This window comes from Crocodylus porosus, unplaced genomic scaffold, assembly GCF_001723895.1.
Source record: "Crocodylus porosus isolate Cpor-Errol unplaced genomic scaffold, CroPor_comp1, whole genome shotgun sequence".
NCBI lineage: Eukaryota > Metazoa > Chordata > Crocodylia > Crocodylidae > Crocodylus > Crocodylus porosus.
Window position 1 is genome coordinate 88,332,550 of NW_017728918.1, and position 12,366 is coordinate 88,344,915.

The 12,366-nt window shown below is 39.8% G+C and overlaps 1 protein-coding gene across 1 annotated transcript in view; it reads right to left on the bottom strand.

Moving 5' to 3' along the window:
* WASF1 (WAS protein family member 1) overlaps positions 1 to 8,875 on the bottom strand; it is a 56,855-nt gene extending 47,980 nt beyond the window's left edge. The window contains exon 1 of the mRNA XM_019537893.1: positions 8,695 to 8,875. Coding sequence (XP_019393438.1) covers positions 8,695 to 8,827 — 133 coding nt within the window. The 5' untranslated portion in view covers positions 8,828 to 8,875. The remainder of the gene's footprint in view (positions 1 to 8,694) is intronic.
* Positions 8,876 to 12,366: the final 3,491 nt, after the last annotated feature.

Genomic DNA, 12,366 nt, shown 5'->3' on the forward strand with positions numbered 1-12,366 from the left:
TTATAAGTAAAACTAGCTTTAATATAAAAGGGACCAAAGCCCAGAACATTCGATTATAATCCCTGGAGGTTAAATCTAGCCATGTCTGTAATTTACAAGGCCAGGTTCTCTACTGCACATGGCATCCATTGAGCACAATGAGAGGAGGACTGCAGAAAACTGATGACCAGTGGTCTGCACCTGCTGTCTATAGTCTAAAATGAACAATTGACAGTGCAGGATGCTACTGAGCTCTACTCATGTCCCAACATGCCTGTGTACACCAGTGACTACAAGGCATATCTCTGTAGAAACTGACTTGACCAAACTCCTAAATTATTTGGGAACATCCCCGTGCTATAATTCTCAGCTAGGGAGATACAAATCTTTGCTGGCCTCCTATTACTGTTGTAATAGTGTAAAGAGGCCAAAGAAAAGAGAGAACATATTTTCAGAGGCTTTTTGAAAGATTTTGCAACATAGCCTCCTCCACTTTTATGGGATCAAGCCTTTATTTTCTGAGGGCAATGGTTAAGCTGAAAGGCATTTTGTATTATGTTGGGTAAAAAAATTACAGATGGAGTCGCTTTGAAAGTGGAGTACTTTACCTTGCCTGCTATATAGTGAATGACATAACTATGAAGCAAGAAAAAGAGGCTTTTCAGATTTCCAGCAAGATTTTTTCATTGTTCAAAGCTGAAGAGATGAAGACATCCTGGCCAGGAATATATCTTCATTGACACAGGTTGAATCTTCTCCATTTGAGTCAACATTAGGTAGTATATGAAATTAGTCAATGACTAACAGTGGCCCACAAGCCAGAGAACTTTACTAAGAGGGTCTTGGAAGTGAAAAACTCTCTCTTTATTCAGTAGATAAAAAAAGAATTAGAAGCAGTGATTACAAACGTACCCAATACCCGCTATTGAGGGTTGAGATAATAGTTTTGGAAGCTGTACAAACGAACCCTGTCTCAAAAGGCTTAAAATCTAAAGGTAAATCTTAACCATGGTTCTACTTGCACCAAGAGTGAAATCTGTTCTCAAGAGAACATGAGGTATATGAGCATAAGGTCAAGAAGATCAGGGGTTGCAGACAGCCATGTAACAGTGATCTTGAAAGACAGCAGAAAAACTTTTTGGGGAGAAACCTCTGTAAGAACAGGGTACTGATAACTGGGAGAGCTTAATTCTCCAACACAGACTTGGGAGTATAACAATTAAAAGCACTACTTTCAGTCCCAACAGGTGCAGGAAGATCTTCATTTATATCCTCAAAGACTGGAGAAAATAAAAAGGAGCGAGTGGGAGATCAGGTTCTGAAACTAGTTCAAGGACTTGAAGTGTGGGAAACAAATGTCCAATGACCTCAGAAGGAAGATACAGATGGAAAATTTGACTAGAATTTAAACCCAAAACTTGTAGCAACAACCTGAGGGTATATTTAGTCTAGTAGAAAAGATCATTTAACACCTTTATTAAGTTTTAGTTGAGGGCTTGTGACTAGTCAGTCAACTTGTTTACAGCCTCAAAAGGAGAAGCCTTCCTCTATAACTTGCTTGCTTATCTTCCAGAACATAGTGCTTAGGAGAATGGTACTGAGGAAGGGGACTTGCTCTAGGTTAGAAGGAGATAGCCATACTTACCCCAGCACAGGGTCAAGGAGCTTAAAGGTGTGTGCACAACTGTGTCTAACCATGAACAATATGGATGGCAATCATATACCTACTTTGAACTTGCTTAACGTCCATGGAATCAAATGAAAATCAGATGTAACGTATAACAAAAAATCCTTCCCCTCAATGCCAGCCACAAAATCAATTGTTCAAAAGACAGAATTGGGAGGCCGTGCCATACAAGCAAACTGGTCCTTAACAAAAGCTCTCACCAATAGTCAAGAGCACCAAAGTAGCACTGATGATACTATAGTAAAGGAGATTCCAGTCATGGTGAATAATATTGTATGGTAGCACTCCACAGACACTTGTAAGAAAAGGGTTGGAACCACAGAACAGAAAGGCACAAACAGAAATGGGTAGAAAACTGGCTGCTGGGGAGAAGGGAGAGAAACTGATTAACCCTACTCAACGGCCGGAATGGGATACAAAAATTTGATTCACCAAGAGTCTTGAGCTCTTCAGTCACTTCACAACCTAGACTGAAGCAGAAAAATCAGAGACATCCAGACACTGACTCATGGAGCAAACATATCAAGGTGCAACCAAAAGACAAATAAGAAACGTGGAATAAATATGGCTATATTTCATATAGAACTTGATTCCTCAATGTAACTGGGAAACGAACAGAATCTCCTACTGGACAAAAAGTAATAAAAACCTGTTTCCTTCAATCACAATTGGCACAGGAAAGCATTTCAAGTCTGTTGCAAGGAAGGAAGAAACAGAATTGGAATCAGTAATACAAGTCCTAAGGAGCAACAGGCAGTTAATATACCCAGATATGCAAGAGCATTGCTGAGCTGCAATATAGGCTCATTTTTTATTCAGACTCCAAACAGAGTCCAGATCTCAAAAGCTGTACACATAGCTGAAGACACACAGCAGGAGACAGAACCTAACAGCATTCAGGTTGTGCTGCAATTTAGGAGTTGCATTTATTTCTATATCATCTCCACTAGAGACCAGAAATCATCAAGGCACAGAAATTTAGAAACTAGTTGCTGCTTTTCAGTTCACTAGGGCTTTGATATATGGATTGTTATTAGTGGCATAATTTTCTTTAGATTTCTTAAGGGGGTTTTATTCCTCATTCTTTGAAGACCACCAGGCATAAAACACATACAAGTTGGCACTTCATACAATATGTAATGCCATAGCAGCAAAAAAGAAAAAAAAAAGAACACTGGCAGGAGCTGAGTTGTTGGGTTTCTCAAGAAGATAGTCCTGCACCAACTGATAGTCCAGCACCAAGGAGGGGCAGAAGAGAGAAACAGGGGGAGAAAGTATTCTATAGAGAGGTACTATAACTGGCATTGGTAGGTAAGTAGAAGCAGCAGCAGCAGCAGCCACAAAGAAAATAAGTTTAGCAACAAAAGTGAACTCATGAGGTAGAATGAAAAAGGGTCTAAAAATCAGAACCCTCTTCTCTGAAACATGGGATCCTGTAACACTGATGTAGGGAGGGGCCTGAAGAATTCTCTCCAATAGGCTTTCTTGCCACATAGATCTGCCCAACCAAAATTATTCTTCTAGTGGATGTTCTTCAAGCTTCTTTCTTTCTTGATACTGAGGACCTGCATAATCAGCCTAGGGTCACTAGATAATGCTCAGTCTTGGCTTATTACTTAGTTAAGTTCTTTCAGTTCTTGTGTTTTGTCATCCTAATCTTTTTTCTTGAAGTTGTTTTTGCTCTTCTCTTCTAATCTCCTTGAAGAAATGCTAAAGGGAAAAGAGGTAGATTCAAAGAATCTCCATACTATCAAGAAAGAAAGTAATAAAACCACTGAAGGGCTGGCAGAAAGGAAGTGGATTCTGCTTTAACATATCCTGTGTCTTTCTTTTATTTTTGGCTCCTTGCTTCATGCTAATTATTAGCCATAATATTTCCCCAACAGAAAAACAGGTACAAATAGCAAACATTTTAGTTTTCAAGAGCCACAATAAGATTAGCTGAAAATCATCAACCCCATTACAACTGTGAAATAAGGCCAAATAAGATTAGTGGAACAAACATTTTTTTATTTTTATTTTTTTTTTTTTTTACAGATAAAAGTTTAATTCTTTCCAGTGAAATCACAATGTGCCCATCTCTCAGATCCTGATGACACTGAAAGCTTTCTGACATTGTGGATATATATGTACGACCACTTCAGCATTCACTGGGTTATGAGCCTGGAAAATGTGTTTCTTAGCGGTTAAAAAGTACTTATAATATTGGCAGCTCAACTTGTATCACACTTGTTCACTTGACAACCCTTTGAAGCTGCTGTGGCACAGGAAAAAACAGCCTTTTCAGAAAGGTTCCTGTAGGGTTCTAAAGCCTGTGAAGTATTCATATGTTTAGAGTTAATACAGAGAAAAAAAATAGTTGAGTGAAGGGAAAAAGGTCTTCATATCTACTCTTCAGTGCTATTTCTCTACTTTTAACTACACTGTAAAGTAGTTTGAAACAGTAATTACATGGCAGAAATTATTCATACTTTAAAGTAAAAACCAACAATCTTTATTCTTAATGATCACAATGCAATTCAGAATGTATTTTCCCATGTAAGATCATAATAATTAGGTGACAGTACTTACCCACAGCCTAAAATCTAACATATTATACATAAGGGTGTATCATACTTACATTTTAACATGAGCTCTATTATGTCATATTTCTTACTCAAAAATTGCCTTCAGTTTGGTAAATACTTCAGGCAATCACTAGAATTCTTATTTTTGTGTTATGTTTGATTGATTACAGAGTCATATGTCTAAACAAATTGAGGCTTATTACTGGGAAGAAGTCTTTTTAGCTCAATCTTATTTTGACTGAGGTAAATGATAAGATATTCACAGACTACAAAAGGAGCAGGTTCGAGCCATTAGTGCCCATAATCTGTAATGCTGATATCCTGTTTCAACAAGCTTTTGCCCTGTGCAGGGACAAAAAACTGCAGAGGTAATGCAGGTAATGTTAAAGAACAAAATGAAATAAAATGCAAATCAGCAAGGGAACAAAAGAAAGTGATGTTATTATAACAGAGGCAAAGGAAATACTTCCTAATTTGTGGCAGCAATATTTTTAAGCATGCAAAGTATACAATCCATTTTTGATGTTAAACAATGAGATTCATTGACAGGATAACAGAAAAAAAACAGAACTATTCTTGCTATTATCTATCTGTTGAACAGGGTGGATAAAAATCAATGATTAAAAACAAATTAAAAAATCAGATTTTTAAAAAATTTAAATTGGGTTTTCTTTAAATCATCAATAAAATACTAAATTTCTCTCATTTAAAAACAACAGTTACAATTAAATCTCATCACAAACATGCTAAACCTACACTTAGAGTCTCATAAAAATGAATTAATGGCTCTGTCACATACATACACATTCAGTTACCTACCAAACAAACATGGGCATTCATTTCAGTTTTTCAACTCAGGAAAATGGCTCTAGTCGATCTGTCCAGCCTCCCTACCAGCTCTTGCTTCTTGAAAGTTCAGGGCTTTAAGTTTCTGTTTCTCAGCAGACTAAAGTCACATGTGTAAAGTCACAGGCTGGACAGGACTGTCGTTCTGTGCTTATGTGGTGGTGGAGCTGGGGCCAAGCAAGGCAGAGGAGTTAGTTTAGGTGTGGGCAAAATGCAGCCTGCGGGCCTGATGCAGCCCACCAGGCCATTCTATCTGGCCTGCAGAGTCCCTAAAAAACTTAGAAAATTAGTATTTATCTGCCCCCAGCTGCCTATCACGTGGCCCTCGATGGCTTGCCAAAACTCAGTAAGTGGCCCTCTGCCTGAACTAACATTAGGGATGGGCAATTATTTATGACACTGTCTTAAAGACAGAGACACAATATAGGAAAGGACAGAGGCAGGGTAGAAAGGAACAGTGGAGTGGACTGGAAAGAAAAAGGGAAGACATGATTCAGTAGTACACACACAGCTTCCTATATTCCCCTATACTTTTGCCACAGAAAAACTGTCATGGCTTCTGGGCGTAAGAGAGACCCTATCTGGGAATATTTTGAAGAAATTCCTTCCCTGGGTAAAAAAGGAAAACGCATCACATGTAAGCACTGTAAGAAGGGAGATACAGGGCCTAGTTGCAAGAATGAAACATCGTAATGAAAAGTGCTTATTGGGAAAAAATGATGTGGATGAAGATGTGGATATGCCTGAAGAACAACGTGGATCAACTGGCTAGTAAATTAAATAATTCACTTTGCAATGCATCATTCTTCAAGACTCTCTCTATGCCTTTTATTATAAGTGTGATTTAACAAGTAAACTCCCAAGGTGTTTGCTATGTTGGATGTTGCTAGAAAAAAAGTTTAGCTTAGCTAATCCTTATGGCTTGTTTAATGAGTTAATTAGGTTTAGAATCTATCACCCAAGTTTACAGTACAGAAAGCTGCAGTAAGAGAAATCTAGAGTTGCCAGTTGCCACTGCGTGTCAGTTTCTTATTTTATATTACATAATACATGCCCCTTATTTTGGAACATCATGGCCCCAAACCATAATGGTGATGTCATAAGTCTATTCCCTAATTTACTTAAGCATGACTCAGCTTTCCCAAGGGAACCCCATCCTATACTTGTTTTCTTAAAAAACAGAAGTGCCAGTGAGTTCAATGGGGCTTACTCCAAAATTAGGTGCATTCTAAATGCAGTCAGTCTTAGCTTTTTCGGTAATTTGGAATTCGATCTGCATCCTTGCTGAAAAAAAATGTAAATGATTAACTGAATAATAGAGTGAGAAGAGCTGAGAAGAATGACTATTAAAAAATTATTTTTGTTTCAGGATCCTATTTAAGCACAAGAGAGACTTTGACTGTCTGTCTGCAACAACTTCAGTCATCCATTGGTACTTTTAGCAGCAGTGCTGCAAATAAACATATTTCAGACAACAAAGTTTCAGTAGCAAGTAAAAGATTTCAATCATCCAGTAAAACCACCATGGATGGGTTTGCAGTAAGGACCCACAAATACCAACAAGACACCATAGATGAAAAGATTGCTCAGTTCATTTAAGCAACAAATTCTCCTTTTCGCATTGTTAACAATAAACACTTCATTGACATGGTTGAGTCCTTACAACCAGGCTACATTCCACCTGGTAGAGCAGACATTTGTGGGAGGTTGCTAGATACAGTGTATGAGAAGGAACTTGAACAGCATGTGAGAAATACTGAGGGGAAATTTGCCAGTTTAAGTCTTGATGGGTGGAGCAATGTATGCAATGATCCACTAATAGGTGCCTGTGTGACAGCAGAAGATGGGGTTGCATCTCTTTCCGAAACAGATACACTGGGAAATGCCCACACAGCAGAATATTTTAAAGAAGTGGCACTGAAAGCTGTAACAAACTGTGAACAAATATTAAACTGTTATATGCACAGTTTTGTCACAAACAATGCTGCAAACATGGCAAAGATGAGGAGATACTTAGAAGAAGAAATGGAAAGATGCTCCTTAATAATATATGGCTATAGTGCCCATTTAATGCATCTTTTAGCCAAAGACTTAAGTACTTCTCCATAAAAGAAAATGTTGAAGTCGCAAAATACTTCCGTAACAACCTTTTTGCTTCAGCTTCACTGAAGACGGCAGGAGGATCCAAACTAATTCTCCCTCAAGACGTTTAATGGAATTCTGTAGTCGATTGTTTTGAACAATTTATTAAGAACTGGCCTATTCTCATAAAAAAATGTGAAGAAAACTGATAAAATAGATGGAAGCATCTCATTCAAACTATCTAACATTGGATTAAAGAGGAATGTAGAGAGTATGCTGAGTATACTGAAGCCTATATCCATAGCCTTAAACTTCAGAGAGATTGTTGCTGCATTGCTGATGCTGTTGAAATTTGAAAGGCACTTCAAGAGACATTGAAGAAAGAAATACCTAACCAGAAAGTTAAACTGCAGGCAATAAAGCAACGAATGGATCAAGTACCAACTCCACCTCATTTTCTTGCGAACATTCTCAACCCCAGATATAAAGGTAGATGCCTAACTTCTGAAAAAGATGCTGCTGCCATGTCATGGGCATCTCAAAAAATCACTCCCCAGTTATGCCAGTCATAATACATTTCAGGTCTGGAGGGGAACCATTTAAACAGTACATGTTTACTGATGATGTTTTGAACAAAGTCACTCCCCTGAATTGGTGGAAATCATTAGCCAGGCACCTTGAAACAGAGTTCCTTCAGTTGCTAAGCCAACTTTTTACAGCAGTAGCTTCCTCTGCAGGCAGAGAAAGAATATTTTCATCTTCTGGTTTTATTCACTTAAAGCCAAGAAATCAACTGGGAGTTGAAAAAGCAGGAAAACTCATATTTCTGTTTCAGTCTATGAATAAAAATGACAGTGGGAGTGGGAAAGATGAAATCTAGTTGTAGAAGTTTTAAGGTCAGTGTACTTTTAGTGTTGTGATGACTTGTATGTTAGATTTAATAAAATTTGAAAAAAAAAAGTTTAAGGACAGATGTAAAATGCTGTAGTGAGTTGTAAGTTAACATGTTTTAGTGATCAGATTTGCACTGTTGTTTAAGAAATATATGAAGTAGTATCGGTGGGAAACTTGATTTAAATCAATGACTTAAATCAGGGTTTTCTTTTGGTGATTTAAATTGCCTTGATTTAAATCAACCCACCCTGCTGTTGTGTGGAAGTTGAGTCTCCAAAACTATCAATCTAGCACCTTCAGGAGTGGTAAATTAATTTGCAAAATTCAAAGAAAACAAATGTTTAGAGCACCAGTTTTCAAATGTATTTTGAGTAGGACTATTTCAGGAACAAAGCAACATCGACCCCACATGCTTATCTAAAATAAATACAAAACTAGAGCATGCTTTGTGACCCCATTTTGGGTTGCAAACTTAACTTTGAGAAATGTTGGCTTAGAGTATTTTGTATAATTCACAGTTAACAGAAAATCTCTGTCTCTATCTATAGAGCCAAGTTAAAAAAATTGTTCTGTTTCACTTATAAAATCTGTAAGCAGGTAACATTTGAAGTGCATTACAAAGAAGTATTATGTACTTACTTAGGCTACTTAGTTGTCTAATTATATTTGCCAAGGAGATATTAGTGACACATTCCAGTTCATTCTTGATGCCTCTGGGCAGTGCTGTGTGACACAAGTGCCGCGGGTCTATATTTCTTTTCACTAATGGCATTCTGAGATGTATCAGCAGGCCAGCCCACCTGAGGAGAAGTGACAGAAAACATTATAACTGTTTGTAATTATTTTGGTACAAATCATTCTGTACAGTCTAAATATTATAATTAACGAGCAAAATTTGCCTTTACATTTTGGTGAAGAAGGGATTTATTTGGCTTGAAAACTTGGATGTATTAATCTATTTTTCAAATAAAAATAATTTCCTTTTCAACCTCGTGAACTTTAATCTATGTCAGTGATATCACTAACATTTTCTTACTATTCGTGTTTTTTTCTGAAAAAGACAGAAAACCCTCCTTTGTTGTGTAATAGCATCAAAGAAATCCTGCTGAAATCCCTCTAGGTGCGGACTAAAAGGTTTGTAACTTCCAAGACCGAGAAAACCTATTTGTAAGGAGTTTCCAAAGCAAGCCAACCAACCCTACAGCATTCCTTATACTCATGAAGATTTATTTGTGGAAATTTTCCGTACGCCATGAAATTCATTGTTCCTACAGAAAATATACTGTTGTTATCAACCCAGCATAACCTATACAAATTCTACTTGAAAACAACTGAATCCAACACACTTGAAATGTGTAAATTAAGCCATTTTTCCAAAAAAGAAAAAAAAAATGGATCTGATACATCACTAACTTGATTAAACATTTTTTCTTTGGAAGAAGAGATAATGTATGGAGAATGTAACAATGAGATTTTGTAAAAAAGAATCTGGGATCAAACCTCTACAATAACTGAAATTCTTCCAGTTGTCCCTGTGTGTATACCCGCGTGGCATACACAGGTACTCCATGCACCTGACACTGGATTTATTTTCCCAGCAGTGTTTCTTTGATCTTCATATGCACCCTATTTGTCCTTGCATGACATATCAAGAGTGTAAAGTGCAGTGTACAATAATGTAGTTTTTATCTGCCATGGATCCCCTAGAGCCCATAAGAATCCAAGAAAAGGGCAATGAGGACACATAGTGGGAATATACAGAGGGACAATACATCACAAAACTCCAGTTCTTGTATAACTAAGCAACTTCAAGTGTTTTTTTACACTTCAAGAAAACAACTGACAGCTATTACATTCTGCAGGGACATGAGCCTCCCCCTAGGCAATAAAGACAACTGCCGTGGTCATTGTTTAAGAGAAAGCAGCACTGACAGATCACATACTTAAAATCTGGTGATTTGCAGGCATAATACTCTCCCTGCTGTTAAAAGGAATAATTAAAAGACGAAAGCAGAAAGAAGGAAAAAGAACAAGAAAGGAGATCATTCCACCCAAATTATCCCAAATCTATTGAAATCTCATTAATAGCTAAAGAACTGACAGCATATACACATACAAATAAAATGAGAACCTAAGGAGTGGACATGGCTACTCAGAAAGTAGGGTTGGAAGGGACCCCACATAGTCATCTGAAAAACAGCCCTCTGTTCAAGGCAGGATTGTCTTTGATTAAACTAGTCCACCGAAATGTCCATCTAACCTGCTCTTGAAAATTTCCAGGGATTGAGATTTCACAACTTCTCTAGGTAGTCCGTTCTAATGGTTGACCACCCTCTTAGTCCAAAAGCTCCTAGTCCTATCCCCCTACAGCCACAGAGAAAAGCTCATCTCCATCTTCTCTATAATTGCCCTTCAGGAATTTGAAGACAAGTTATCAAATCCCCTCCCTCCGTCTTCTATTCTCCAGAATAAACAATCCTAATTATTTCAACCTTTTGTTATAAGCAGGGATCCATGTTTTCATCACAGAAAAATGTGGTAAAACCTGAATTTCTTCTTTCTAAGGAGAAAAACATGGGAAACTGGGTTTCTCCTTGCATATGGGCACATACACATGGTTGCGAGGCAGCAAAGAGCAGATCCCTGAAGATAAGTTGGGGGGGGGACAGGAAGAGGACTGAGGCCCCCTCATAGGGAGAGGGATAGATGGAGGGAGTTGAGTAGGGCTGGGGCTGCTGCCCAGCCACAGTGGTTTGTGGGGCTTGGGGCCAAAATGTGCAGCTGCAGAACCTGGGCAGGAAGCAGGATGGGGCCGCAAGTAGCTTGTCCAGGAGATGGCAATGAGGGCTGGCTCCCCACCACTGCATGCACTCGCAGAAGCGTGCATGGGAGGCTTGTGCCCCCTAGATTTGTGTGTGGGGTGGGGGTAGGCTGCCCGTTGCCGGCTCCCCTGCCCCCTCCTCACCCCCCAGAGCCTCTGCTTCCCAGTGGGAGGGACCTGGTGTGGCTGGGCAGATCAGGGCAGGGAGGCTTGTGCCACCACTGCAAGCCCTACACTACCATGGCGAGGCACCCCCTGCTCGTCCAGCAGCAGCAGGGCTGGCGGCGTGGAGTTGTGCCCCGTGCTGCTGCTGGGTGGGCAGGGGGTGCTTCACTATGGTGGTGCAGGGCTTGCAGCAGTGGCACTGATCTTCCCTGCCCTGCCATACCAGGTCCTGCCTGCTAGACCCTGGAGGCCCTGGCAGGGGGAGCCCAAGCTCACAGCAGGCAGCCCGTACACCACCCCACCCCCACCTGCCGGGCTCTATTCCAGATGTGCTGCCTGTTGGGGTTTAGGAGCCAGGCTCTCTGCTCTGCTGAAGCAGTTGCTGCCTCTGAAGGATGGCAACCATGGGTCAAGAGCTGCTGCAGGGGCCAAAGGGCTACAGACCCAGGTCCCTGGCCCCGTAGCCTTGGCAGCTGGTGGTCCCCTCCGGCAGGGCTGGGGATGGGAAGTGAGAGGCACCAGCAGGGCACAGGGGGCTCTGAGTGGAGGGTGAGGAGCAGGTGTGGGGTCTGTGGCTTGGGAGTGAGGAGCAAGGGCACCAGCATATCAAGGCTGCTCAGCACCACAAAGCAGTGCTGGGGGGCGGGGAAGAACAGATGTGGCAAAGGGGGCAGGGGATCTCTGATTTTCCAGATAAAAAAACCCCAAATCAAACGCCAAAATTTATAGGTATTTATATTTATTTTATCATAGTGATTGTTAGGCTTCCAAATTGCTTTAAAATTGTAAATGTATCAATAAAACAGTGTTCAACTGATACCTATATATATATGAGTGGTGTTTCATTTTAATCATGGAAAAATATAGGGGGGAATGGGGAGGGGAGATAAAATCAGAGAATTTGCAATTTTTGACCAGAGAAAACCAGGGTCCCTGGTCGTAAATCAGGTTTCCCAGCACTGCAGTAATTTTTATTACTGTCTGTTGGACTTTTTCTTATCTGGCCACTTGTTTCTTGACGTGTGGCCCCAAAGTAGACACAGTACTCCAAGTGAGGCCTCTCCAAGACTGAAGAGAGAGGAAGAATCACTTCCCTTGATTGAGAAGAAAACCCCCTGTTAATATAATCCAGTATGCTACCAGCTTTTTTTTTCCTCCCGCAACAAAGGCATACTGTTGGCTCATATTCAGCTTATGGTCCACTCTAACCCCCAGGTCTTCCTTTGCAGTACATGCACAGACTGAATGTTTGTAGAACTTCTACAGACTCAGATGTATTTGAACTCCATTGTGGAATACATGCACTTGGTGAAGAACCTTAACTC